Source organism: Strigops habroptila, chromosome 3, assembly GCF_004027225.2.
Source record: "Strigops habroptila isolate Jane chromosome 3, bStrHab1.2.pri, whole genome shotgun sequence".
NCBI lineage: Eukaryota > Metazoa > Chordata > Aves > Psittaciformes > Psittacidae > Strigops > Strigops habroptila.
The window spans coordinates 6,359,860-6,386,100 of NC_044279.2; the positions used below are offsets into that span (position 1 = coordinate 6,359,860).

Consider the following 26,241-nt stretch of genomic DNA (forward strand, 5'->3'; position numbering starts at 1 on the left):
GAACTAGAAAAGGGTAAAGGACAGGAGAAGCATAGTCCTTGTCTATAGGTGGATTTCAGTATGTTCTGGGAGCACATGAGGTAGAAACTTTCAGCAGGGCTAAGACTCCACATGTGTCTTGTAGGACCTGTTAACTTCTGTTCCATGTCCCTTTAAGTATTTTGGGGACAAGGAATACCTGTCAGTTTCACCTGTTGGTTCGAGAAATTTTCACCTCTCTTAAATTCTGGGACCTTTTATGGTCCCTTTATGATAGTATTTTAGTTCATCGCTGTCTTCATTTCATACATGCAGGTCTCAGTCAAAGAGAAGGAGATAACTAGTGTGGAGTCTCTCAGGAAACCTCATACAGCAAGGTGCTGGATCTGTCCAAGTGCCTTAACAAAAGGAGCTCCCTTCATTTCTGTTCACCCCATGTTCAATAAGATAATGGAAACCACACAATTTGTTCAGTTTCTTTCTCCTCAAAGAAACACTAAGCCAAAGAAGAAAAAGTATTGTCCCAATAGATCTGAGAGACAGATCACTGCTAAGCAGAAGAAATAGCCACAACAACAAAAAGCTGATTTCTGAGGCGCTTCAGTGCTCCAACTAGTATTTCACACTGATTGTATGCCAAATCATTATTTAGGCGAACTAGATAATCTGCATTGTAACTTCAAATGGGAAAATCAGTGAGGCACCTGCTCTGTGTTTGTCTGATGGAACAGAGAAACTTGATATGAACAAAAGAAAAGAGATGTTGGCCCCAGATACTGGCCATCCCTGGAGCATGTGTTTGAGCAGTGACACCAGGATAAGAGCCACCACAACATGCTCTGTGGGCTGTGCAGAAGGAAAGGATTTAATCAGGTTTTTCTGCCTTCTCCAACAAATGTGATGACAGCCCATAAGCGTGTGGCTCTCATTCACAGGAGTTATTTGACCCCAGTTTTAATGTGATTTTCAGGCAGCTTCCTAGCCCCCGTATCTCTCATTTCTTAAATACATGTGTTTCCTCTAGAGAAAAGGGTAATAATCCTTTGAAACGGAAAATGGATGGAATTCAGCCCAGTCAAAACCAGTCAAATCCTTCAGATTTGAGGTTTATGGACTGCATTTAAATGATCTGCTATTGAACATGAGCAGAAACACAGAGCAGTATTGGTCACAGGGTATTCACTGACATTCCTGCATGTTTATTTTTTCTCTCTTCTCACATTATCTGACAGAAGTGGGTTTTTACTTGTTTTTTTATTACTTTTTTAAAAATCAAAGACATTATTGGCTTCTTATTGCTCTATGGAGAGAGATTGATTAATCAAAGCTGCGTCTATCTGCAACATATACAATTATCCAAGTTAACATTGCAGATGCTAGGGAAGTGGGGACAAGAAGTGCCTCACAGAGCCTAGAAACCTCTCCTGCACTAGGAGAGTCTTTTGTACTTTGAGGCATCATGAGAGCTAAGGCTTGTCTTTGGTGGGTCTTCAGGTTGTAAAGGTGGGTTATTTGAAGGTTAAAGCTTGAAGATGTACCCACAGCGTGAAAAAGTTGCCTTCTACTTTCCTTACTGGATCCTGACAACTGTAGAGGCTTCACTTTCTTGAGAGTTCTCTGGGTAATCTGATGTGTTCAGCAGCTCAAAAGAGCATCAAGATAAAAGTGGTCTTAACCATTTCACAGATAGGTAATGAATAGGAGCAAAAAAACATTGTGTAGAGAGGATGTGCCTCCAGTAAATTGTCAACAAAACTCTGATTTTAAATGTTCACTTTTCAGAAGATAATGCAGCTTTATAATGGAAAAGAAAGTCTTTATGATTGATGCATTAAAGTAGGGCTCAGGAGACAAGCTAAAAACCTAATTGCTTCTGCAGCTTTTATGAGTGTGATTCATCTGCTATAACTTTGCCTACCTGTAAGTTAAGTGTTTAATCTACACTGGTTATTCAAGGCCCTTCTATGAGAGAGACATGCATTTCTGGTTTATCCAATCCATCCTAAATTATAGCTCTTTCTAAGGTGCTTTATTGCTTTCATATGACAAGAGAGCGAGTCTTTTTCTTTTCTTAAGCATGTAGTTTAGATAGATAGATTCATCTCATCCACCTTTATCATTCCCTTGGCATTATAGCAGCAAGGACCTTTGCTCCACCTGAGCCTCTGCTGAGCTTTCAGGGATGCATATAGTATCTATCATTTATGGGGTGCATATACATGACTAGTTATGTACAAAGGCCAGGCTAAAAGCCTGCACTAAAATGGATAGCAGTTACATTTTGTATTTGGCTGGTCATTCTTCTTTTTGTAAACTTCAAGGTTTTAAATGATGTTCATACAGCATCCTAGAGCAGAGCCATAACGGCATAGCGTCTCACTTAGAATAATTAAAATTTCTCTTAGAACACTTGATGCCCAAACGAGAAAGCTGTTTTAAGACAAAATTACTAATTCTATTTAGAATATATTACTAATATATTCTATATTTTGAATATATAGAATATAGAATATATAGAATATATATAATATATAGAATATAGAATATAGAATATATAGAATATATATAGAATATAGAATATATTACGTATATATATTCTATATTTATAGAATTATTAATTCTTCTTTTTTTTCAACAATGAAGTTTAAAATGTGGCAAAATCTCAATAGCCTGGTTAGCTGATCAGCCCGGGGTGCTGGGTTGATTGACAAACTTTCTCAGAAGTGACTGATCTCATACTTACTGTTCCTGTATTATGTTTGCAAATAATAGCACAATGCTAAATTTTGTGATCCAGCCTTTGCAGCTAAAGGCTCATCAACACTTTCCATGAACAATCATACTATTAATTATCTTGGACAAGGTTGGTCTATTGGTCTCATTTTCTTTTTCTTGCAAATAACCCTGTTGTGCTCAGCATTATTGTAAGCTGTTTTGTGATCAACTAAAATAAGCAAAATATGGCCTTAATTTTGCCTTTGTTCATTTTTGTTTTCCTTTCAGTGGCTGCATCAACTGCTAATTCCACAGCTGGTGCGGCCATGAATTCTTTGACTTCTCTGGGTACTCTCCAAGGATTGGCTGGAGCCACTGTTGGACTGAATAATATTAATGCACTAGCAGGTACCGTAAACAGTGAGTATTTACTGCTGTGGTGGACAGCCTTTCCCAATAATCATTCCACAAAAACTATCAATTGTAAAGTGATTATTTTTGATCTATATGCAAAATAAGGGGGTCAAGTTCATCTGGTTCCATTCATGATACACATGCAGTTCTGGAGTCTTTTAGTTTCACATAGTTTGCTCTGCAAAGTGAAGTCCCTTGGGTCCCTGCACAAGACTCCTTTTCTTGCAGGGTGTGTGGAAGGTAAAAGAAATGTCACCCGGGTTTTGGGTTATCTAGGTTATAGCAGAGGCTCCTTTTTCATTTAGGGAGTCTTACAAGAGGTATATCACCCAATGTACAAAACCTCACTCAGAAACGTAGTGGTAAGAAAGATGTTTGCCATGGAGGCAGTCCTTTTAAAATGTTTGTAGGAACTATCAAGATGACTTGAGAGCAACATACTTTAAAAATGAAGGCAAGTCTTTGACTCTTAATTGGCAAGTGTAAGAGAACGATGCAGTCAGTCACCTGCAATACCAGAGCATGCACGTCAATCCTGTGACATCCTAAACAAACCCTGGCATCTCCAGCTAAGTAGATGCCAGTAGTTGTTAGAACATTCTTCCTTGTTCTTAGCTGTGGTCAAGATTTTCCTGAAGAAGGATTTTTTTGTATTTATTGTTTCTGCTATGATGACTTCACCTTTGCCTGCAATGGAAGAGATTTGTCCAGCTGCATTTTCCCCCTCCTGTTTTTTTTAGCTGCTGTTGCTCCTTGCATTTCCTTTTGCAATGCAAGGAATCTATCCAGTCCATGACCCATCATAATGTACCCCCAGGAATGGATGTCCTCCTCAGTATCTCTTGCTCACTCTGATGCTCTGCATGATGTCCTTTTTGTCACTGTTACGTGGCTGCTCACCCAATCTTTTTGTTCTGTGATCTCTGGTTGTCATTGTTGGGAGCTGGGAAGGAAGGGGGCTTATGGATGTCCATGTAGCAATGTTGAGTGGTGCATGGGGTCTTGTGTAAAACAGGTCTTGCTTCTGGCAAGGACGTGCATATTTCACACAAACAACCTCATAGTAAATATGACTCAAGAAAATGTAATAAAAGTAAGTATTAGGTCCCCAAAATGGAAGATCATAGTTTCCTTTCTTGCTATAACGTTAGTATTAAAGCAAGCCATTGAAAATGGCGTGCATGAAAAGCTAATTTATCTCCTCTTTTAAGCTCTCATAGTAAGAGAGCTACCCTGTCATAAGTAAGAAATCCTTAAATGTCCTTTCCTGATAAACAGTCATCTTGCTTTGCTTGGTTTGTAAGAAGTCACAATACTAAAAGCAGAGTGTGGTATCGCACTCCTTCCCTCCCACAAGTGCTAAGAACCCAGGCACACTGGAGCACTCGAAGATAATGTCCCCTTCATCAAGACCAATCAAGAGTGAATCACCTATGAGCTCTTGACTTTGTGTGGAAACTCTTCTATTACACTCCTTTTAACACTTCTTGGTAGGCTACAAGCAAAGAGTTTATGTTTTCTCAGCAAGTATTTTGAGGTGGTGTGTGTGCAAACTTATCTGCTTGTGTCATTTGAAGTATTAATGACATATTCAGAACCTAGTACCAAATTTCAGCTTGTTTTAAGCCACCATTACTTCCATGGACATGTACCAGTAGTGGTTTCAGTCCCAAATCTTATTCATGGATGTTTTTATGGACACACATAGTGTACGTGCTTGGAATATCTGTATGTGTATAGCAGTTACAAAATGTACGTGGATATGTCTGTCTTATGTATATACATATATAACAGAGATCTAAAGAGGGGAAACTGCTTCCCCACAACACAATATAGTGTTGTGGCACTGTTTCTCTCAAAAGGGTGACACTGTTTATCAATTACAGGTACTTGTGATGCTAGTGGTAGCAAAGCATTGTTCGTATTACAACAACCTTCCCTGTCTATTTTAGTGACGAGCCGGTGCTTTTCCTAGTGACCATGTCTGATCCAGTCATTCACACTCAAACCTGCCTAGGAGTTTGCCTTCAGGAAACCTCATGTTCAATAAGTCTGGTGTTTCACACTATGCCATGGTCATAAGCTCTCCAGTAAAAACATTCACTGGTTATGGAGGTTCCTGAATTAACTGCGTGCAGAAGTTGAACTTGAGTGACATGCTTCTAATTTGGAAATTAACAAGAGAGATCCAAAGCACAAACAAGTGGAGCTTAACCCAAAATTTAATCAGAAGGTGGCACTGGGCTTGGGCTTTGATTTACACAGAGGTATTAGACATTGAATGAGCATCTGTTGAAGCCATGTCCTGCTCTGTATGTGAGAATCACAAAAAGAACGTCTTCCAGGCTGAGCTCACTAAGAGAGTTCTGTTTGTTTTCTGGGTCCTGGTTGGGTCCATGAAAAAGAAGCTGGGCTGTGGAGACTGATAGTGCTCTCATTGTGGAGAAAAGCATTGTAGAGACATGTCTGGAGGCCTTAAAAATTAAAGAAAGTGGAGAATGTTAAGTTTATCTGTCTCCAGGGGTTTGGCAACAGTTGTACATACATGTGGGGATTCACTCAGTCTTCACTAAGTTGTGCTTGGAAGCATCTAAAACCTTAAATGGCAAAACATTAGACTGTCTCTTTTGGGCATGTATATTTAAATAATGTAACTAACAAAAAGAATTATGAATAATAAGAAAAAATGAATAAAGAGGGAGGAAGAGATTCATTGCCGTTAAGAAAGACCATGGATTCAGGATACTAGACAGCTATGGCACAGTATTTGTGTGTGAACCCAGGGCAGTCACTTAGCCTTTCTGCCCCCATATTTACATCTGTAAAATGAAGATAAAACTATTCATGACAGATTTGAAGGTGCTTGGAAAGTACTTTGAGAGCCCTTTGGACTTGCCAGGCAATGTCACTTCTGTATTATGTAGTGTAACTCAAAAAAAGTAGAAGGCCATAGATGAAAGACACCAAAAGGTTATTTCACAGAAGTGAGGAAGGAACCAGAATTCAATATCAGACTGAGGTGCATTGGTAGAGATAATAAAGAGATGGCAGAGATGTGTAACTGCATCTGGACCTTGCAGATTTCATAAAAATGTAAAAAGGGAGAATAGAAAAGCTGTGGAGAGCTTTCTGCAGCTCTGTTTTGCTCAGGAGGCAAGCGTATTTAGACACGGGCACTGCAGCAGCAGCAGCTGTGCCCTTCCCAGGAGCAGTGAGCTGGGGCTGTCTGGCTTTTTGCTAATCTGAATTCATTTGGTGGGAAGGGGCTATTGATTCTAGGTGCAAGAAGGGGGAGGATGCTGCCCACTGCAACACAAAGCATGTTTATCTAATAGGCTGATGACTCATGAAAGATAACATGTTATCCTAATGCTTCCTCTGTTATCAAGTTATTTCAACACTATAATAAAAGGACAGATACAAGCAGCTTTATCAGGAGCCTTTAACCAGCACTGTGTGTACATCCGCGCAAGCAATGACACAAACCTAAGTACAAAAACACCAGAGCAGGTTAAGGTCAGGCTCAGGATAAAAAAATCATTATTTTTTATTTAGTAGCAGTAGTAGTATTGTTATTACTATTATTATTGTTGTTATTATTATTAATTTTCATTTTCCAAATGTCCTGTCTTTTAGAGATAAGATGCTTCACAAGCTATCTTGATTTGCAAGTTTTTGTTTTATAACTGGAACCATTATACACCAAATACCTGTCTCTCTCATGCTCTGACAGAGGTTTTTGTTCAAAGCAGTGGCAGCCAGTACCTCCTATCAGGATACAGCGATGCTCTGAAGTGGGGTGGAGGGGAAAGAGAAATCTTCAAAGTGCGAGACATTTTATTAAGGAAAGGCTAAGAATATCACATCTCTGTCAAGTGTTTGGTCACACAAATTATAGTATTATCAAAAGGTATAATTTATGCAGTACAGTTCTCTTAATTGGCACAGACTCTGGTGGAGCCAGAAAGGTGCCACTTGAGCAATTGTCCTGATTATCAAAGACTCATAGGAATACAACTTTTCGAATCTGCATAAGAGATGGAAGAAAACCAGTAGGTCAGCATCTTTATCCTCCTCTGTCAATGCAGGATAATTCCCTGCAGTACTCTTTCTATCTCTAAATTACTCATGTGATAAGGTTTCCTTGAAGATTGTTTGCCAGTCTAATAGATTTCATTGTTAATTCACTATAAAGTGTCCTCTGCTTAATTTCCTCACTTTTCTCCAATTTACATATCACCCCTTACTTGCTTTGAAATTAAGCCCTCTCTTTCTTTTCAATGTTCCTAGCTTTTGGGTCTTAATGTGGCCCCACCAGTCATGTCCGTCCATCATTTTGCCAACTGAAACACTACACAGTCAACGGTCACTAATGGTTCTGGGTGCCTCATTTCTCTGGTGGCTGATCTACTGTACCTCAAGGGGCCTGGTTAAGCCCTTTTGTTTATGGGGTGTTCATCTAAAAACTGGGGAGCACAGGATAGCTAGTTGTGCAGAAAACGTGGCCTGATTCTCAGTCCTGATGGGCATTTACTGCTCCAGTTGACCCAAGTTGGAGTCATGGGTGATGAGATGGGCTCTGAATTCTGCCACCCCTTTATCTGCAAAGAGGCTGCAGCTCTAACAGAAATTTCACTTTTTTTTTTGACTTTCTGAGGAAAAAAAAGAAGTGTTAGCACTGTTAACTTTAATGTGGCTCATTTAGGAGCCATGATGAGGAATAGAAGAAATGGAGAGATGTCGTAGCCCAGGAGTTTGTCCACCATCAAGTCAGAGTAGTAAAACTTCTTTTGCAGACCACACTGTTTGCATGGATGAAGGATGCCATTTTCCTCACAACTAGCAATCCAGTCCGAAATTTCCTCTTTGGCAGTCATCCCAGTTAAATTAATCTGTTATTTATCATGATGTAGAATTGCTTTAAAGAAAAAAAGTGAAGGGACTCTGCTTCCAGTGAGAAGACATTGCTAGGACCAAATGCCTGGAACAGGCTGCCCAAGGAAGTTGTGAATGCTCCAGCCCTGGCAGTGTTCAAGGCCAGGTTGGATGGAGTCTTGGGTGACATGGTTTAGTGTGTGGTGTCCCTGCCCATGGCAGGGGAGTACGAACTAGATGATCTTAAGGTCCTTTCCAACCCTAACTATTCTGTGATTCTGTGATTCATGAAAGATGGCTGGTCTGGATGAAGCACTTTAGTCACTCTGGATGTGCTGCTGTTCATCTCTTCTGGAGTAACTGGAGTAACTGGAGGAGGAGGGTGGAAGCGCAGAGCATCACAGTCCATCTTCCTGTCACAAACCTAAGGGACGAAGCCCATAATTGTACAGAGGGTTGTTTCAAAATGGTGTTTATTGGGGTTCTCTGATAACTCTGTTTAAGCAAAACACTTCTGATATGGTGTGGTCATGGCCCGTTGCTAAGGACCTTGGTCAGAAAGAGTGGGTTTCCTTGCAGACTGCTTTTTCCCAGTGGCCAGCTTGCAAGGACACAGGTCAAAGAGGTCCCACTCTCCCAACTTCAGAGACCCTCCAGAGATGTCGAGGAGGGGAGAGGCTTTCGAGAGCACCAAGCTGTAGTACTTGCCAGTAGCAGGCTGCATGTGAGTCCATTTGACTGTGCAACCGTTGTGCTAAAAGTGATCCTGGCGCCAAAGTTGTGTTTTTCCTTGTTTTCAGTCCCATTTGGTGACGTGCGGAGCTGCATGCACTGCTGTCGTTGTCAGTGTCATATAATACCAACGACTTTCGGAAAGCACTAATGAACAAGTGCAATTTCTTTTCTCTATTGTTGGGTTTTTTGTAAAGTTGCTCAAATGCTCTCAGGTATGGCGGCCCTGAACGGAGGACTCGGCGCAACAGGCTTGACGAACGGTACGGCCGGCACGATGGACGCACTCACCCAGGCCTACTCAGGAATCCAACAGTACGCGGCTGCCGCGCTGCCCACCTTGTACAGCCAGAGCTTGTTGCAGCAGCAAAGTGCTGCGGGCAGCCAGAAGGAAGGTAAGTGCCTACTGATGGCAGAGCAAGCTACGTACAGCCAAGAGAGCGGTGTCATAGGTCCGTTTCTTCATGGAGGCTTAACAAATGACCTCGAGTAGCTTAATCTTTGGTTTTTATTTCAGTTATCTGCTGTTTAGGTTTGTTACCTTCTTTAACATCTAATAGAATTAATATTTTAACCATCTGTCCTTCAAGTTATACTTCACTGACTGTTCTTTCTTCTATAAAAGCATTTACCAACTACCGCGTAAAAGCGCTCTGCTAACAAAAATCATCCCTTTATGGGTGCCGTTCTCTCTTCTGGTTTCCATTTTCCGTGATAATGGAGTTAATCTGATTAGGTTTAAGGTTTTGAGTTAATGACAAGATCCATTTTCACTTTGAGTGGTTCTTTGCTTAATTGTGGGTCTTGTGGGGAAGCAACTAAGTGAATGATTGCCCCTTCTCCCTGAGCCAACAGCAAATAAAGCTCAGGAAGTTACTGCTAAGAATAAATGAATACTAATTACAAGATGTTTAGGAAAATGAGGTTACCCTTTTCCCCTCTTCCGTTCCCCTGCACACTTCCCAGGCATTTGGGGGGTTGGTTTGTTTTCATTGCTTTCTCTCATCCTAATTTCCAGCTAATTCTAAAAGGACAGCTTTCTAATATTGTATTTCAGTTGTCACTACTGTTCTTGCCAGGGCTAATCTTTGGAAGGAAACCTAGTGTAATATCCTCAAGAGACTTTTTTTATTCTCTTTTAAAATAGTATCTTGTCCTGTTATGGGATGCGTTTCCTAGGAAGACAAATTTGGCATTCCCACAGCTGGCTATTGTGTAGGGCCACTGAAGTTAAAATGTATATTTTCTCTGAATTCTTCATTTCTTTTACTGCAAACAGCTTGTATTATTTAAAATGAAAGGATTTTTTTTTTAGTCAACTTTTTTCCTTTTTTTTTTGTATGTGTTCTCTGCATTTATCTGTCATCTCACTCACTTTGTTGAGAGTGATACTGGAATGAAATTGTTTATTTGGTGTCATTATAAGATACATAATGGAGGACAGTTTGATTTTTTCTTATCTTACTTTTTTTCTGTTTATGAACATTCGTATCAAGTGTAGACCTACTTTTTATCATTATGATTTGGCAGCGTCCCTTTTAAAATGCAGTCTTTTTTGTTCTGTCTTGTATCTGTTAGTAAGGGGTTAAGTTAAAGTGAGTAAATTCCATCATTGAATACTGACAACTATGTTTTGTCTCTTAACATGATTTCTGATGGAATGACGAAGAGTCTGGAGTGGTTGATGATAAGTACAAGAGAAAAATGCTGAAGCATTAATAAATATTAAGTGCTGAAGCACAGTGAACTGCCACATCCATATGTTCTAAAATACTGTTTAAAATGTTTTTTATTAGCATTTTAGGAGTATTATTTTCTGGGAAAGACGGTTTACTTGTTGCAAGAAGAAATAAGTGCAATTATTTTTTCCTCTTATTTTTTCACCCCCCAAAAAAAGATTTTCTCTTTAAAAACTTTCTTTTCCCCCCGATTGCCTCCTTTGGGGCAAACATTGCAACCTTTTCCTTCAGGCTGAGAGAGAGCATCCAACCTGGTTTTTCTGTATGGGAGAGGTGAAGCTTCATGGCTGTTCTGGAACTTATTCCATAAATCTGATGCGTGCTTTCCTCTTCCTCTCCAGAAAACCAAGGACATCACATCTGAGACACACTTAGGTTCCATTAAGCAAGTGAATTCTTGAACAGGCTATTCTAGATGAGTTTTTACCAGAAATGTTTGTTCCCTTCGTGTACCACGTATCCCCCTGATGTCTGTGTGGGAAGGCCACATGTCTGGCTCCATCTTACATCCTGTTCTTCCAGGCGTACATTGCTCCTTTCCAGTATGTTACTGTAGCAGACAAATTGAGCTAGGGAAAAAAATAATGTATTAGTGCTAGGATGAGTGTTTAAACAAATAGCACTAATAGTGCATATCCCAAATTTTAGCTGAAAGAAATAGATTTAGAGCACCTTAGAGGTTGCATCTTTCTTTGCAAACTCAACTTTGTCTAAAGCCATTTTAATTTCAACTCAACTACTTTACTTTGAACCTTTTTTAAAAAACTTACTTCACAAAGTTTATTCCAGGAGACAGCTTTCCGTGGAGAAGTTGTATTAAAAAAGAAAAGGCTGTTATTTTGCAAGGAGTCAGTACAGATTTAATTCTGAGTATCTTTCTGACATCACTGTTTTCCAAGTCACAAAGTTTGCTTTGTCTTATCATTTTTATTCCCATCTCCACCAATTTCCTGCACTTTGAGTTTAAATCTGTGATACTCAAATCTGCTCATCTCACTTCATTTCCATAAGTTCCCGCAACTAGAATTAAGCTGACAAACCCATGCAGGTGTTTGAGGCAGCAGAGGACTCCTTGCGCAGTTCTTGGGGTACTGTGAGAGAGTAATACATTGTGTACCTGTGTTCCTAACCCTAATTATACTGAAAGACACTTGTATAAATTGAAGAAAGAGGCTGCGGTTTAACTTCTTCTGTACTAGAGCTGTCAAGTAAATGCTTTTCAAGATAGGATGCTCTAAAGAGCTGCATTTCAGCTGTGTTCCTTTGATGATCCCCTTGCTTTTGTTCCTTCAAAGTTGAAAAGTGAAATGCTTTCTGACCATCACCTTCAGTAAGTATTATGGAAAAACAGATTAAATATAGCACTTGTAATAGCTGTTTTCACACTTTCTTTTTTTTTTTTTTGTTCCCCCTAAAGGTCCAGAAGGGGCAAACCTCTTTATTTACCACCTCCCCCAGGAGTTTGGAGACCAGGACATTCTGCAGATGTTCATGCCTTTTGGAAATGTTATCTCTGCTAAAGTCTTCATTGACAAACAGACCAATCTGAGCAAGTGCTTTGGTATGTCAAATTTAATAAATCAAATAGTAAAAACCACAGGCACTGTACTGAAAAAGGGCCAGGAAAGAAAATTAACAGCAATGTGAGAAATGTCATACTGGAAACTCATTCCAAAAATAATGGACTGTTAATCCTCAAATGAGCTTGAAGATGCACAGACAAACTACTCCTAACTAAAAATTGGATATGAAAAAACAATGATAATCTTCCAGTCTGACATCTCGCATGAATGTGTCAAGTACATGAAACTAATTGCACCCTATGTGGGGGAATGTCATTTAGTATACTATTAAACTGCCTTGTTATGGATACCTAATTATTCTCTATTGTATAGCTGAGCCACTTAAAAATGCTCTATGTTTAACCCATTACTTCTACATTACAGGAATTTCTTTCTTCTGAATTAAGTACAAGATTTTGCAATTCGTGGTTGAATGGTGTGTACGTGCAGTTCAGAACACTTTATAGACAGTTGATGTCTAGGTATGCAGCTCCAGCTGTTGCAGGTGGGCTCCAGTGTGTGTGGAAGGTAGCATCTCCCCTTACCTTAGGGCAGGGATGAGGGGAGCCTCACAAGATCAGTGTCAGTTTTCCCAGAGAACACTTTGAGTTGCCGGAAAAGGGAAGGTGATATGTTGGTATAAAACAGGTTCTAGGGTTGATTAAGTGGGCTGATGTCTTCTGAATAGCCTAGGTGCACCAGTTCAGTGCTTTGATGAGTGGAGTACAGAATGTAAGCGAGTGGCAATGTGTTAGAGCATTGGTCTAATAATTGTGGTCTTATACAAGACATGAAGAGGGTCTGGGAAGAGGAAAGAATCTCTTAAAGATAAGTTTTATAAGGTTTGACCTAAAACACTGGAGCTTCTGTGAAAGTGACAGTACTTTCCCAGAGTAAAGGAACGCAACTGTACATGGCAAACGAGTAACCAGTCCAGACAAACCCCAAGTTTCCAAAACTCCTTTGTACCAACAGTGTTGCTTTTAGCCCAGCACCATCCCTTAATTCTGAAGTGTCCCCATTTGAATTGTCCCCATGAACCATAATACATGTTTCTTAGCTTTTTCAAATCTAGGTTTTGTTAAAGTGTGTCTGTCTAAGGATTTGTCTCCACCAGGGCCATTGAAGGGCCTCACAGCTACTGGGCTTTAACTCATCTTGAAAGGGTTTGATTTTATCTAAATAGTCACTGCCAAAACACGGGGAGAATTCATCAAGTTGTTCAGAAATACTACTTGAGCTGAAATTCAAGCCTTGCCACAATCTGAGTGTTTTTCACCCAAAGACAAACCCTGAGTACACTTGGAAAGTTAATTTGGTTCAGAGAAGGGGTGTAACATTCTTCCTGCATTTTTCCATAGTTTTTCAGTTCGTTTTTGAAGCATTCACCTCTTTAAGCTTTACAAAAATTTGTTCATATCTAGACTAATATAGTCCAGCATGTTTCTGCAGTGGGTTAAAGCAGTCCCTGAGGTTGTAGCAAATTTGGAAGGTGGAATTGAAATGGACTCTCTATTGATCTGGAGCCATTTCAGCTAGTATGTTGGGGTGACAAAGCAGTTGTTGAGGTCTCCAGGAATCATGATGAAATGTCAAATCAAGGTACATTAATGGAAATGCAGCAATTGTGATGACTCCTGGAAGAATGTAGATTAGTTTGAGCAGGTGGCTTAATTCATCAGCTCACTTCCACATTTGCATTTTGTGGGTTTCCTTTTACTCTTGGATTACCTACTTACACATTTGGATTTATGGGACACAATTACCTAACTTACAATGATGCACGGAGGTTATCTCATTTGAGGGAAAATGGAGAGGTCAGCACCCAACGGATGGAGGAGTCCGCTGTCTTTTTGGCATTAGTCACTTGCACTAACATTTCAGTTTCTCATTCTTCCTTCCTAGATATTCTGCCACCAGTGAGAGAGTTCTGCTTTAAATACAAAAGTACTGCAGTGGCAGAGGAAGTTGAGATTTTCTGATTCAATAGGTGACTACTCGGTGATGCTGCTAATCACAGGCAAAGCCAGAATTAATCCTGCTAGTTTAACATAGTAGCATGCTCTGTGTGCACCTCCTCAGCTTTATTAGCAAGAATTATCTATTTGTTTGGTCCCATATTTGTGTTTTAAAAACCTTTATTTTATCTCTGTCCTACCACCAAAAAACAAGGACAACAGTGCATCTGAAGAATCCATTTCTCTCCTGTATCATTAATGGTCATTGCTCTTGATACAGTTTGGGGGTTTTTTGGTTGGTTGGTTTGGTGGGTTTTTTCCTTGTTGTAATAACAATAAAAATGGTAATAATAATAGTAATAGTAATAATAATAACAATAATAAGAAGAATGTTTTGCACATGCTTGGTGCTTTCTGCTTTGGAGTTTCCAATCTCCTGCCCAAAAGAGAAAGTCATTTTACAGCTGAGGACAGGTTGAACACCAGAAGGGTGAAAAGATTGTCCAAGGCTTTTCACTGGCAGAAGTGGGAAGGGAAGGTGCATTCTGAGTGAGTCACAGAGTAGTGATATACAGTGATGAAATTCTATGTAACACTGCTTCTCAAAATGAAAAATTACTTGTCTTTGCAGAAAATGGACTTTGGCATTATTTGCTTTCTTGTCCACGTCAAATGAATGCTCAAAAGATTAAATGGTGCTGAGGATGATGTTTATGCCTGAAAGTGCTCTTCCTTGAGTTCTCATGAGCTCCTGTTGATTCAGCAGACAAAGGGTTTCACTCTTCGAGCTTATCTGTCGCCTTTCATAAACCTCAGAGTAACAGAAATGAGAGAAGTAGAAGTAAGGCAGGGGAGGGGAAACCCAGTGACATCAGTGCATAAATGCAGTCTGCCTGATAGGAAAATTGCTACTCGAATGATTAAAAATACTTATCCTGATTATAGGGACACCTAGAGATTTAAAACAAAAATCAGAATTGTCGTGACAGGAACTTTGCAAATTGATAAGAAACATCATCCCGTCCTCATGTAACCTGCTGTTTAAAATGCAGACAAAAAATGATGAATGGGTGCAATCAGAAAAAGATAAATAAAGGGAGAGAATGCCAGATTCCACTGTAAGCTTTATAAATGGAGGTTCTCGATAATGGAGTAGATGAAATTGTAACAGGCTAATGTAGATATAGCATTCTGTGTGAAGAGATGAATTGTGAATCAGAATAACAACTGAATGATAAAGGCTGATACCACCGATGCAGCACAGAGGTTGTATGTTTGGGTTTGTGGCTGGGTCAAGGAACATAATAAAGAGACATAGAATGAGGTGACTTGTCACATTTCCCCCAGAAGGTAAGCATAGCCTGAGCTAACCATTCTTCTGTCATCTGTGGAGGTGTCTACATTGGTGACACGAATGGTGGGTGGAAAAGCCACCTCTGGGTGTGCTTGCTTCTCTTCATTCACCATTCATAGATGCCATCTAAGTGACTAGTTTAAATCAGTTGCTTAACTTTCGGTGGATAAAACTAGCTGAGAAGAAAAGGAGCTAAGGTCATGAGGAGTTTATAGCATAATGCTGTTCTGAATGCACTGGAGAGAATAAAGTAAAGGTCAGGAAAGTTGTAGAGGAAAATGCTGAATTGTCAAGGTAGGTAAGACTAACTACATCTTAGTCGTGGAGCACCTGCCTGGAAGGTGCTACAGCTGCCTCCCAGCTCATGGTTGATCTCTTTTATATCCCTGAGGCAATCCTAGAGTTCAAGGCTGAGATCTGTGAGCTGATAGAAGTAGACACAGGAGGGCAGTGCTAAGACAGAGTGAACAGATAAGATCTTCTAGAAGAAAATAAAGGAAAGGAAGAAAGGAAGAGAGTGATGAAGCTACTCAGGATATACCAATAATGGAGGAAAAGATCTAGTGGAGAAAGTGAGGAAGTGACAAGTTACTAAAACCAAGGAAGGTACGGAGGAATACATTTATTATCCCTTAAGGAAGTAACAAACCTCAGAGCAACATGGATAGAGTGTATTGACTTGTGCCAGGATAAGGTCTGCAGAGATTTAAGCAAAAGGTGGTTTTGAGTGTGGGGAACAGAAGCTAACCTGAATTGTCAGAGAAGCATCTTAAGTTAAATAGTTTGGTAAAGTTGATTTAAGGTGAAACCATAGGGATGGTCTAATAAGAAGAACAGCCAGATGAGGACCAGATGACTTGATAAGAGAGGGTTTTTCTTTACAATGGGGGAAGTGTCTTATTCTGACACTGAAGATGGAAGAGAGCAGCAGTGCAAGGTAAGCAAGAGCCATGAAAGAAGAGGTTAAAATGATGGTAAAAAGAAGTTATGAGTCAGAAAAGTATGCAGGCACTAAGCATAAATGAGGAAGGGTGGTAGAAGAGAGTCACCGAGAAGCCTGTGTGTTAGGACTGAAAACAATGTGTGTGAGATCCATCCTTTAACAGAGTGAAGGGATGTGTGTTGAGGGAAATTCAAGTGGAAAGAAGAGGAAGCATTTCAAGGCAGCTGCACATGGGCAGGATGAGTACTGTAGTAATTAGCCAGAGCTGAGGCAAAGCAGCAGTTAGGCGAGCTTTGCAATTACAAGCGGGAGGCCCAGATATGAAAATGAATTTTGAGCTTCCAGAATCAGGGAGATTTGAGTCCATTATGAACTGAGCATTTTTAGTCTCCAGGGGAAAGGAAAGCTGAGCCAGGCCAGCCATTCTGAATTACCCAAGCAAGCATTATCCCACTAGTTAGTGCTCACAACCAAGGAGCAGAAGATCTGGAGTTCTTGTCGAGCCCTGCCACTGTCTTTACAATGCTGCTTAATTTTGATGCTTGAATACCTCTTTGGGGACTAAGAGGCTGAATTAATTAACATTTAATGTACCTTGAGATCTTGAGCTGGAAGGAGCTGTAAAAATACAAAATATTAATACTGCAACTGTCCTAGGCTAAGCCCAAGGAGATGAGCGTTTCACAGCACGCAGGACATGAACTTACATTCGGGTGTGCAAATGTCTGTAGGCAGTTTGGGTTTTATTTCTGTAACCAGGCTTTCTGTTTCAGCTTCATGTCTACAGACTGGCCTAATAATACTTCCTAGTAGACTGGGAGGTATGTAGATATTAAGTTGAAAAGTGTCACAGTAATATCTTCGGTCTCTAAGGTAGGTAGATAAACAACAGATTGGAAACTGCATTGCACCAAAACTGGCCAACTGCATCCCAGCTCGTAAAGAAATATTATGAAGGTAAAAGGGAAGGAAAAGGCAACAGGAGAGGAAATGGGATATGAAGTGTAATCAAAGAACTAATTGAAGTGAGGTAAATGTGTCAAGTAAATAGTAATAATAAAATCCTTACAAAACGCCTTCTGACATTTGTTCTAACCTATAGTTTACTTTCTCTCCCGCCTCCGTTCTGTGTCTCATAGGTTTTGTTAGCTATGACAATCCAGTCTCTGCACAAGCTGCTATCCAGGCTATGAACGGCTTTCAGATTGGCATGAAACGCTTGAAGGTTCAGCTGAAACGCTCCAAAAATGACAGCAAACCTTACTGATCTTAACCCCAGATGCTTACTGCTCTTATTTTAGCTTTCTTAGGGTAAGTCCCATGAGCAAACCTGTCCTCTGCAGGGGATTAAGAAAGAACATAGAGCCAACCTTCACCAAGAGACAGTTATTTTTACAGTTACCACTTCCATTTCCCCACTTGTCCTTATTACACTTGGCTCCCATTTCCTTGCCAAGTATTTACTGAGTTGTGTTACTGTATTTTGTTTTGCAGCATAATTTATCTCCTTTTCAAAAGAAAAATAAACGTCTTGAAATTCAAAGCAACACACACACACACACAAAAAAAAAAAATGTGCAATTTAACTCTGTGAACCCTGGTGCCATTAGCACACAATAAAAGTTGTTTTCTATGGGTGGATCGTATTTTGCCAGGGTGGCACCAGCAGTTTATAGGTTAAACAAAATGGCCTCATGCCAGTTGAAGCACTTATTTTGCAACAAGAATCGAAACAAGTCTTTCCACTACATCAACTTGTTTTTTGAGAAGATTTGATTATTTCTTTCTTTGGGTTCAAATCAACGTATTGTTCTATATTAGTCTGATTTTACACTGGTCGTCTTTATATTTCACTTTTTTTTAAGTTGGGTTTTTCTTTGGAAAGGATTAATGTAAAAAAGATTTAGAGATCTGTTTCTAAAGCTACAGGGTTTAAAATAAAAAAAAAAAATAAAATGAGTGACAATACTTGATGTTTCTTGAGAGATAAATTTAATAATAATAAAAAAAAAGAAAGCCACAGGCCTGTAAATTTTATTTGTAAAAAGCATTTCTATTTTTATACAAAATTTTTACTGCCTCAGAAATAATGGAATTTATTTATTGCCTATTGTTAACTTATTGGATAACTAAAGAGCAGCTCTCTATGCTAGCTAGATCCTTTGAAGTAGTCTCTAGAGTAATTGTGCCAAGAATGGGCGCTTTTTCACTGTTGAACCCTACCCCCTTTACAGTTCATGCTTTTATCCTCTTGTTTGTATTTGTCTGGTTATTTTGTTCATAGTTTCCATTACGTAGTTTAAAGTTCGGTTGTCTGACCTTCCCCGCCTCCTCCCCGTACCTTTCTGTTACATTTGTAGAAACTGGTTCTTTCCTCTCTTTTCTCCCCAAAGAGGAATCCATTCTCTCTGACTCCTTTCAGATGGATTCTTTTGGGGTTCCATTGTGCTCTTGTTGACAAGTATTGTAAGTTAATGCAAATTATGTGAACGGCTCATAGACTCTACTGATAAAAGATTTGCATTAGTTTTCTCCTGCACCCATAAAAGTGATTTTGTTTGTGCTGCATAGATTCTGTGTAACTTTTTTTCCTCTTCCTTGTTTTTTCCCTAGACATCTCCATGCCCGTTAGCCCATCGTTTGCCTAGCATGTCCCTGTGGCGTCTCAAAAAAAAAACCAGTTTCATCGTCCCGTCATTGTTTCTGATGTCTTTCTGACCTCACATCATATTTGGTTCTCCTACTGACCTTTGATCTAGTTTGACCTTTGAAATTTGCATGTGACCTCATCTAGCTATGAATTCTGGGAAGTCAATGTGAAAAAACATTGCTGCATTCATGCAAGACTGAAATTTATTATTAGATAAATTAATGATAGGATTTAAAAACAACCTGTGGCAAAATGTTTTTTTCTTTCTTTCCTTTTTTTTTTTTTTCATTTCTCTTTTTTTCCTTTGGGTTTTTTCCTTTGGGTTTTTTGTTTTCTTTTGGGTTTTTTTTTCTGTTTTGGGTTTTTTTTCTTTTTCATTTAGTAAAAAAAAAAAATAAAAAAAAACAGACTTGAAAGTGTTATACAGGGATTGGCATTCTGCCTGGTCACTGGTGACAATAGCAATATGTGTCCAGAGGCACAGAATGTTGGTTTCTAACAGACTACTTCCAAAACAGTTTGAGAAATAAAACTGTCTGATTTTAAGTCTCTAGAGGTCTGTAATAGTTTTTACATTTTTCAGGCAGTGTAAAGTTTTTTGATAAGGCCATTTTAGGTGGCTCACTTTCTCATTAAAGTATATATATAGAACCACTTTTTGTAGATTAGTATAAGAAAATATTTACCCTGTTTTAGGGCAAATGCTACCTACTTGTGTCACCTTTTGCTGAACTGACTCACAGTTAGACAATCCATGGTTTAATGCACATGAAATTACCTATATTTTATACTGTTTCAATGTACAGAAGAAAGGTTACTGTAAAATGTGTTACGTTGGTGCTTCTGTGAATTAAGTTGTGGTTTCATCATGAGTCTTATGGTCTTAAGTGTTCTATGTTTATAAAAGACGAGTTTAAAATTGGTTTACTTGAACAACAAGAACAAAAACAAGATTCAAAAAAAAAAACAAAAAAACAACAAAAAAAAAGATGTTTGCTAAAAAAAAAAAAAAAAAGAATTTCATGTGAAAAATGAAAAAATATTCCAGAATAAGTTTGTGTTGGCTTGTGACGCATTGATGTCATTTTTTTATCGTGAACAATTTAGATGTGTTTGTGTTCAGCAAAATGTGATCGGTTTTTCTTTTAAAGAAAAAAAAAATCAGTGAAACTATAGTGCCAAATTCCAAAGGTACTTTCTTCCTAGAGCTTCAGTGTGTTTCTTGTGTGAAGTAATTTGATAACATGGGTATTTTATTATGTGTTTTGTATAAATCCCTAATATTTAAAGAAACAAAAGAGGTTAAAAAGTTTGTTAACTTGCTATCCTGTGGTCTTGTTGCCTGAAATTGTTATTGTTTGTTATTTCTCTTTGATGTTTTTTGTAAAACATTGTATAAGTGCCCATGTTTCACTTTTTTAACCACTCTGCACACATCAATGCTGTGAAAGCAAACCTCACTATGTATTTTCTTCATATTGTATGGAAACCTCTAAGGTGAGAAAGTTTTGAACTTTTAACCCTTTCCACCCAGAGCTGTCTTGAGTGTTAATACCTTTTATACATTCACCATTTTGCTGTTTATTTTTATATATATATCTATATCTATAAATATATATATACTTAGTTTTTTGTGGTTTATTTAATACATGGTTGAAATCAGAACAATGCACAGGGCAGATCTGAAGGACAAAAAATATTTTACTGCTGTCTAAATTTCTTCTGTATCTATAACTAAAATTATTTAAAACAGTAATTAACTTGTGGTTTTCCTTTTTAGATTTTGGGGATTTTGTCTTTTCTTAAAAGAGCTTTTAATATGCTGCTGGAATATGCTATTCAGTATTAATAAAAGAAAAGAAAAAGAAACAATTCTTTAATTATCTATTGTGTGAGCCACTCCCAGACAGGAGCGGTAAATCCACCATTTGAAAACCTTGAGGAGAAAAAAGAAAATAAAATCATATTTTTGTAATTTAAATAAATGAACTTTTGCTTAAATCAGATGCACTAGATCTTCCTGGGTGAAAATTCAGTGTGCACTGCAGTTAAACTACTTTTTATGGATAAAGTTTACATACACTGTAATGTTTGGTGTTATCTGGCATTCTTTGTAATGGCAATATATTGGCTTACTCCTGCAGACACTCATATAGAGAGGAGTAACTTTACTCGTACAAGTAGTCCATGGGAATATATATGTGATTGATGTGGGTGTTTGCTGGAGGAAGCTCTGTGTAAGGAACCAGAAAAGAGATGCTGGTAGCCCTTTTTACTGCCTTGTACGTCTGATTAGATTGCATTTCTACTGCACAAGTAGTGGCCAACAACCAAATTGGGTTCTTTACTACCGGTATAGACAATTCATTGCCAATCCAATGTGTGTGAGCAGCAGTACTTGCTACTGATGATAAAGTGCCATACCTTCTTCCACTTCCTATTTCTATCCAATTATATTTGAAGCCACCTAAAATTAAAAACAAAGCCCTATATGAATGACATCAGCTGATGCACTCTTGTCTCTCATCCCCAACTTAAATGCTTCTTTATGTAGAGCCCTGGGATGGAAAGGACTAGCCTCTAGTGATGCAAAAAAGTTTCCTTCTTATAGCACATGCACTTATAAATAAATGATCTATACTTTTCTCACATATTTTTACTACTGCTGGGGCCTTCCTACACCCTTTGAGGGCTATTTTGTACTACTTGCAGCAATTTTGCATATTCAAAGTATCATCTCACTTATGTTATATTATATATATGTACATATATATATAATATGAGATCATCATTTGGATTGTTTAGACTGTTTCACTAATTCTTTCTCATTGTACCCACCGTATAAATTTCCAAAGCTTTTTTAGATGCCCTAGTGTTGTCCTGTGGGTTTACCAGTCAGTCAGAGCGGTGATGCCTTTGGTCCTCAGGCAGTGTAACTCGGCATCGGGCTGCCCCGAATTACGCTACATGGGACATTGGCTTAGCAGTGGGAGAGGAGGAATGTTTTTGTACTTCCGAGATGGGTCATTGCTGAGAAAAGTGTCCATCTTGATAAAAAATTTAAAAGAAAAAAGAAATTCAAGTACAAAACCAAAAACCCAAACATAAACCTCCTTGGAGAGAAATTACCTACCAGATCTCTTTCAATATTGAAAGGACAAAGCTGCAAGGGTGCAAGGGCCTAATAAGAGAGGAGGAAAAACAAGGGAAATTGCTTTACAAAATTCTAATCAAAAGACTAGACTAGTTGTTTTTTCAAATTAGCTAATTGCAATGAAATGGCAGTCCTCAAAGGAGTAACAAGTTCATCTTTCTTTCACCATAGGGGTTACAGTTCCTTGGCTTGTGCTACTCTGGAATCATTTTACTGTTTCTGTTTTTATTATCTTAAGTGCTAATTAACAAAAGGAAAAAAAATATCCTGTAGTTTCATTACCTTTTTGGATAATGTCATACAAAAAAAAAGAAAAAAAAGAAAAAGAAAAAAAAAACAAACCTATGTACTTGTGTTTTTTTTGTGCTGTGAGAATTGTTGTTTGTAGATTAAGAATACTCTCATTTTGTTTAGAATGACAAACTAGTTTTTAAGTATTGTCTGAGAAAAGCCAAAGTTAATGCAATCTAGTGGAAACTGTAAGACCATTTGAGTATTGTTTCTGTTTTATTGATGCATTTGGATTTTGTTGTTTGATGGAATTTGAGCCAAAAAAATATCAAAAAAAGAACAAAAAAAAAAGCAAAAAAAAAAAAAGCAGGCTTTCCTATTTCTACAACTTGATTGTACTTATGCATTTTGTACCAGTGGAACTTTTTATACTGGAGATTAAAAAACAAATGGAAATTTTTGTGGCTTACTCTCGTGGGCCCCCTCGATCATGACTGATTTTCAAGTTTGATTTCTGGACAGTAGAAAGAGAGTTGGTTTTGTTTAGAGAATTCAAAACTTTGGCTTGATTTCTTTTTTTCCCTTTGCTTATATCTAGTGTTTAGAATTTTGTCTTAACAAAAGCGGTAAGTTTCACTTTTTATTCTGTATCGTGCAGTTACACAATAAGGTAATTAGAATTAGGAGTACTCGGTCACTTTGCGTGGATAAATGTATTAGTTAAAACGTTAGGGGTTTGCTTTTTTGCTGTTTAGATCAGAGTTTTTTCTGATTCTTCTGTCCTCATTGTGAACATAACCGTGTAGTTGAAACAGTCAGACTTATTTTTGTAACGTATGTTATTGTGTGATGCAGTTTTTTGCTTCTGTCTCCAATATTAAACCATTTTCCTAATACTTGTCTCTCTACTTTGTGTGTTGTATTGTTGGTGGTCATTCTGTGTTGGTAATACATCTACACACCTCACTGTTTCACGTGCCTGTTTTTTTTTTTTCTCTATTTGTTGGTTGTGTACAAAAGATACAGTCGATTCCACCTAAGTGAATATCTGATTGGGGGGCAAAAGAGGATTTGTACATTTTAGACATGTTACGCTTCCTTTGATTTTTATTTTGCTTCTCTCTTCCTCCCTCTAGTCATGCCTTATCACTTGGATAATCCATCTGAGCAGGAAGCATTTTAAATGAGCTTCCTGCAAAGTCATATTGAAGGTAGCTTTTGTTAGCCCTCAAACTGCAAAAGCTTCTGCACACAAACACACAGAAGCCACCTGAAAAGATATTTTTTCCCTTGCTCTGACATTTTGGTCAGTCAGCAAAATGTGGATTATGGAGATAAATTCTTCCTAGTTGTTAAAAGAAAATAATAATACTCTGCCACTACTTCGCAGAAGCACATGAAACATTCAGGAAAAGGAGGATATAGCCTTGGGATTTCTTCCAAACTGCACAGTAATCTGATGATGGCATATGGTGTTAGTCAAACTCTCCTAATCAATTAGTCAAACTAATCACATCTTAACTAGGGCTGTGAGAGCCTGCAGAAGCCTACCAGGTGATGGAGCTTGTTATGTGCAGTTATACAGCTAATAATGACAAAAACAAAATCAAATCCAAGTGAGCACAGGAAGACTTTCTATTAAAGCCAGTGCAAGTTAAGAAAAAAAAAGAAAAATAAATGATGGGGAAAAAAAATCCCCAGTTGTTCAAAAGCGTGATATTTTTGCTGTGGGCTTACAAAGCAGATCATTCTCAGCATTGGCTAATAGTATTACACAAATCTCAAAAGGGACAAAAGAAATACCATAGCACTTCTTTTCTCATTATTTTTTACAGTTGGCTTTTAGCTTTTTTTATTCTTTCATTTCCTATATTTTTTTCCTGCTCACAAGAATCTCTCTGCTCTCCCCAACCGGTGTCTATCACGATGAAATAAAAGCTGCAAACGAAAAAAATCTATGTTGTTCTGGTTTACAAAAAGTCTCTCTTCTCTCCTCTGATCACAGATACAAACCTTACAATTTGGAGAGGGGGGGGAAAAACAAAACTAACCAAACCAAACCCAAGGAGGAGAGAGAAGCACTGACGAGTGCTCTCTGGAATTCAAGCCATACGCCCCTGTCCCTTTCCTTTGTCCCGCTTTCTGTGATGCTCAGGAATCGAAGACCACTTAAAAGTGCTCTTATGAGACCCAAACAACACTCCTCCCTCTTGTCTCCTCTCCCTTGGTCTTTCTGGCACTCTGGCTTTGGCTCACACACACAAACACACACACACAGCCCCCTCTCAAGTAACGTCCATGGCGCACTGAGTGTTTCCGTGTGGTGTCAGCAGCGACGTTGGCTCCTGCATTTGGAAGGGTTTTGACATTTTCGGGTGGCTCATGAGTTGGCCTGATTGTCATTGATCAATATATTTTTATTACAACTTCTTTTTTCCCACTTTTGTCCTTTTCTGTTTCCATGAAAGGCAAGTAACTGATGAGTCTGAAGTCCCAAACAAGCTCAAGCGTCCTCTTGCAGGGTCTGTTGTCAGAGGTCAGGGCTTAATGTAAAGCCACAGGAGCCTGTAGTGGACAGCCCAGGCAGGAAAGCCAATGGTCAGACTATATTCTGGGTCTTTGGCACCTATAGAGTTTATGATCCCGATTTGGATAATTTTGACACCAGTGGATTCAGTTAAGTAAGTCTCGACTTGCATGAATGGTGAATCAGAATTGGTCTCTTGGGGTTTTAGGTTGCTGTGGATGTTTTCTGTTTTCTTTTTTCTTATTTCTCAAAACTTGGTCTTAGGAAAGAAACTAGAGCTTTGTGAAGGGTCTTTTCTTCCAAAAATACAACTGAAAAAAAGACTTATGCTGCAGTTGGGTTTCTTTTAATACTCAGGGCTGAAAGATACAGGGTTTTCTTTTTTTTCTTCTTTTTTTTTTATTTCAACAATGGGAAAAAATGAGTTCCTTAAAGCAATGCAGCTGAACAGTTTGTCCTGCTTAAATGCATGCTTTTAATTTCAATTATGTAAGGCACCTTGCAGTGTTAGCAAAATGTCTCTTTGTTAGCTATATGTGTATCGCCATGGGAAATTACCAAACTGTCACAAGACTTGCTGATTAAAGAATAGCCTGCCAGAGTGTGTGTGCCTTTGCCCAGTGTGACTCTTAGGTATTAGGCTAAGGAAAACAGTTTATCAAAATGTAGTGTGAATCATTCCTGATAAGTGAATAAAGCATTGTGACCAAGCAATCAGATTATTCACTTATCAGGAATCGACTGTACTGATAGTTTGCCTGATTGTTTTTGTTCCTCATCTCTGTTGTAGTTTCACTACTTTGCTGTGTTCTGTTTTTTCTCTCATGCTCTTAGCAAAATCACTGGGAATATCCCTTCGTGTGATCATGAAACATGCTACTGAGTAACAAATAAAAAAAAAATTAAAATAGAAAAATGATATCTTAACAAAATCTATGCACTTGCTATCAGGAACACAATACTGGATGTGTCTTATATATATTGAACTATAATAGTATTCGATTTCTTAAATAAAGCTTAAGAAAGGATTCTGTTGTCTGTAAAATTTTATGAGCATTAAAATGGAAAAACAAAAACATGTTTCTAGGGTTGGGCGCTTTTTGTTGTATGAGATCTTACTGGGTGGATGGTCTTTAACCATGCCCAGGCAAATGTTTTGTAATTCGGTTGATCGTTAATAACAGAGACCTTGAAAATTGGGCTCACAGAAGAGTGCGGGGAGAAAAAGTCTTACCATACGGTGACTTGCAGCAAAAGATGCTAAAATGCAGAAATTTATATCTTTTTCTGTATTTGCAAAAGCAACTGCACTTGCTTTTGCACTAAAACTAAGAAATAGCTAAAATACACGAATCCAAAAATGTAATGGAACAATACTATATTACTTCCACAAATGATACTGCTTTTG

General features: G+C 38.4%; 1 protein-coding gene across 22 annotated transcripts in view; it reads left to right on the forward strand.

The window, feature by feature from the left end:
• CELF2 (CUGBP Elav-like family member 2) overlaps positions 1–25,861 on the forward strand; it is a 567,687-nt gene extending 541,826 nt beyond the window's left edge. For 7 of the 22 annotated variants that reach the window (XM_030479090.1, XM_030479073.1, XM_030479081.1 and 4 more), the window contains 4 exons: positions 2,983–3,102; positions 8,931–9,110; positions 11,872–12,015; positions 17,411–25,861. In XM_030479090.1, coding sequence (XP_030334950.1) covers positions 2,983–3,102; positions 8,931–9,110; positions 11,872–12,015; positions 17,411–17,538 — 572 coding nt within the window. In that variant the 3' untranslated portion in view covers positions 17,539–25,861. Of the gene's footprint in view, positions 1–2,982; positions 3,115–8,912; positions 9,111–11,871; positions 12,016–17,410 lie in introns of all 22 variants that reach the window. The other 15 variants (XM_030479087.1, XM_030479077.1, XM_030479074.1 and 12 more) reach the window with 6 other exon arrangements.
• The last annotated feature ends 380 nt before the right edge of the window (positions 25,862–26,241 follow it).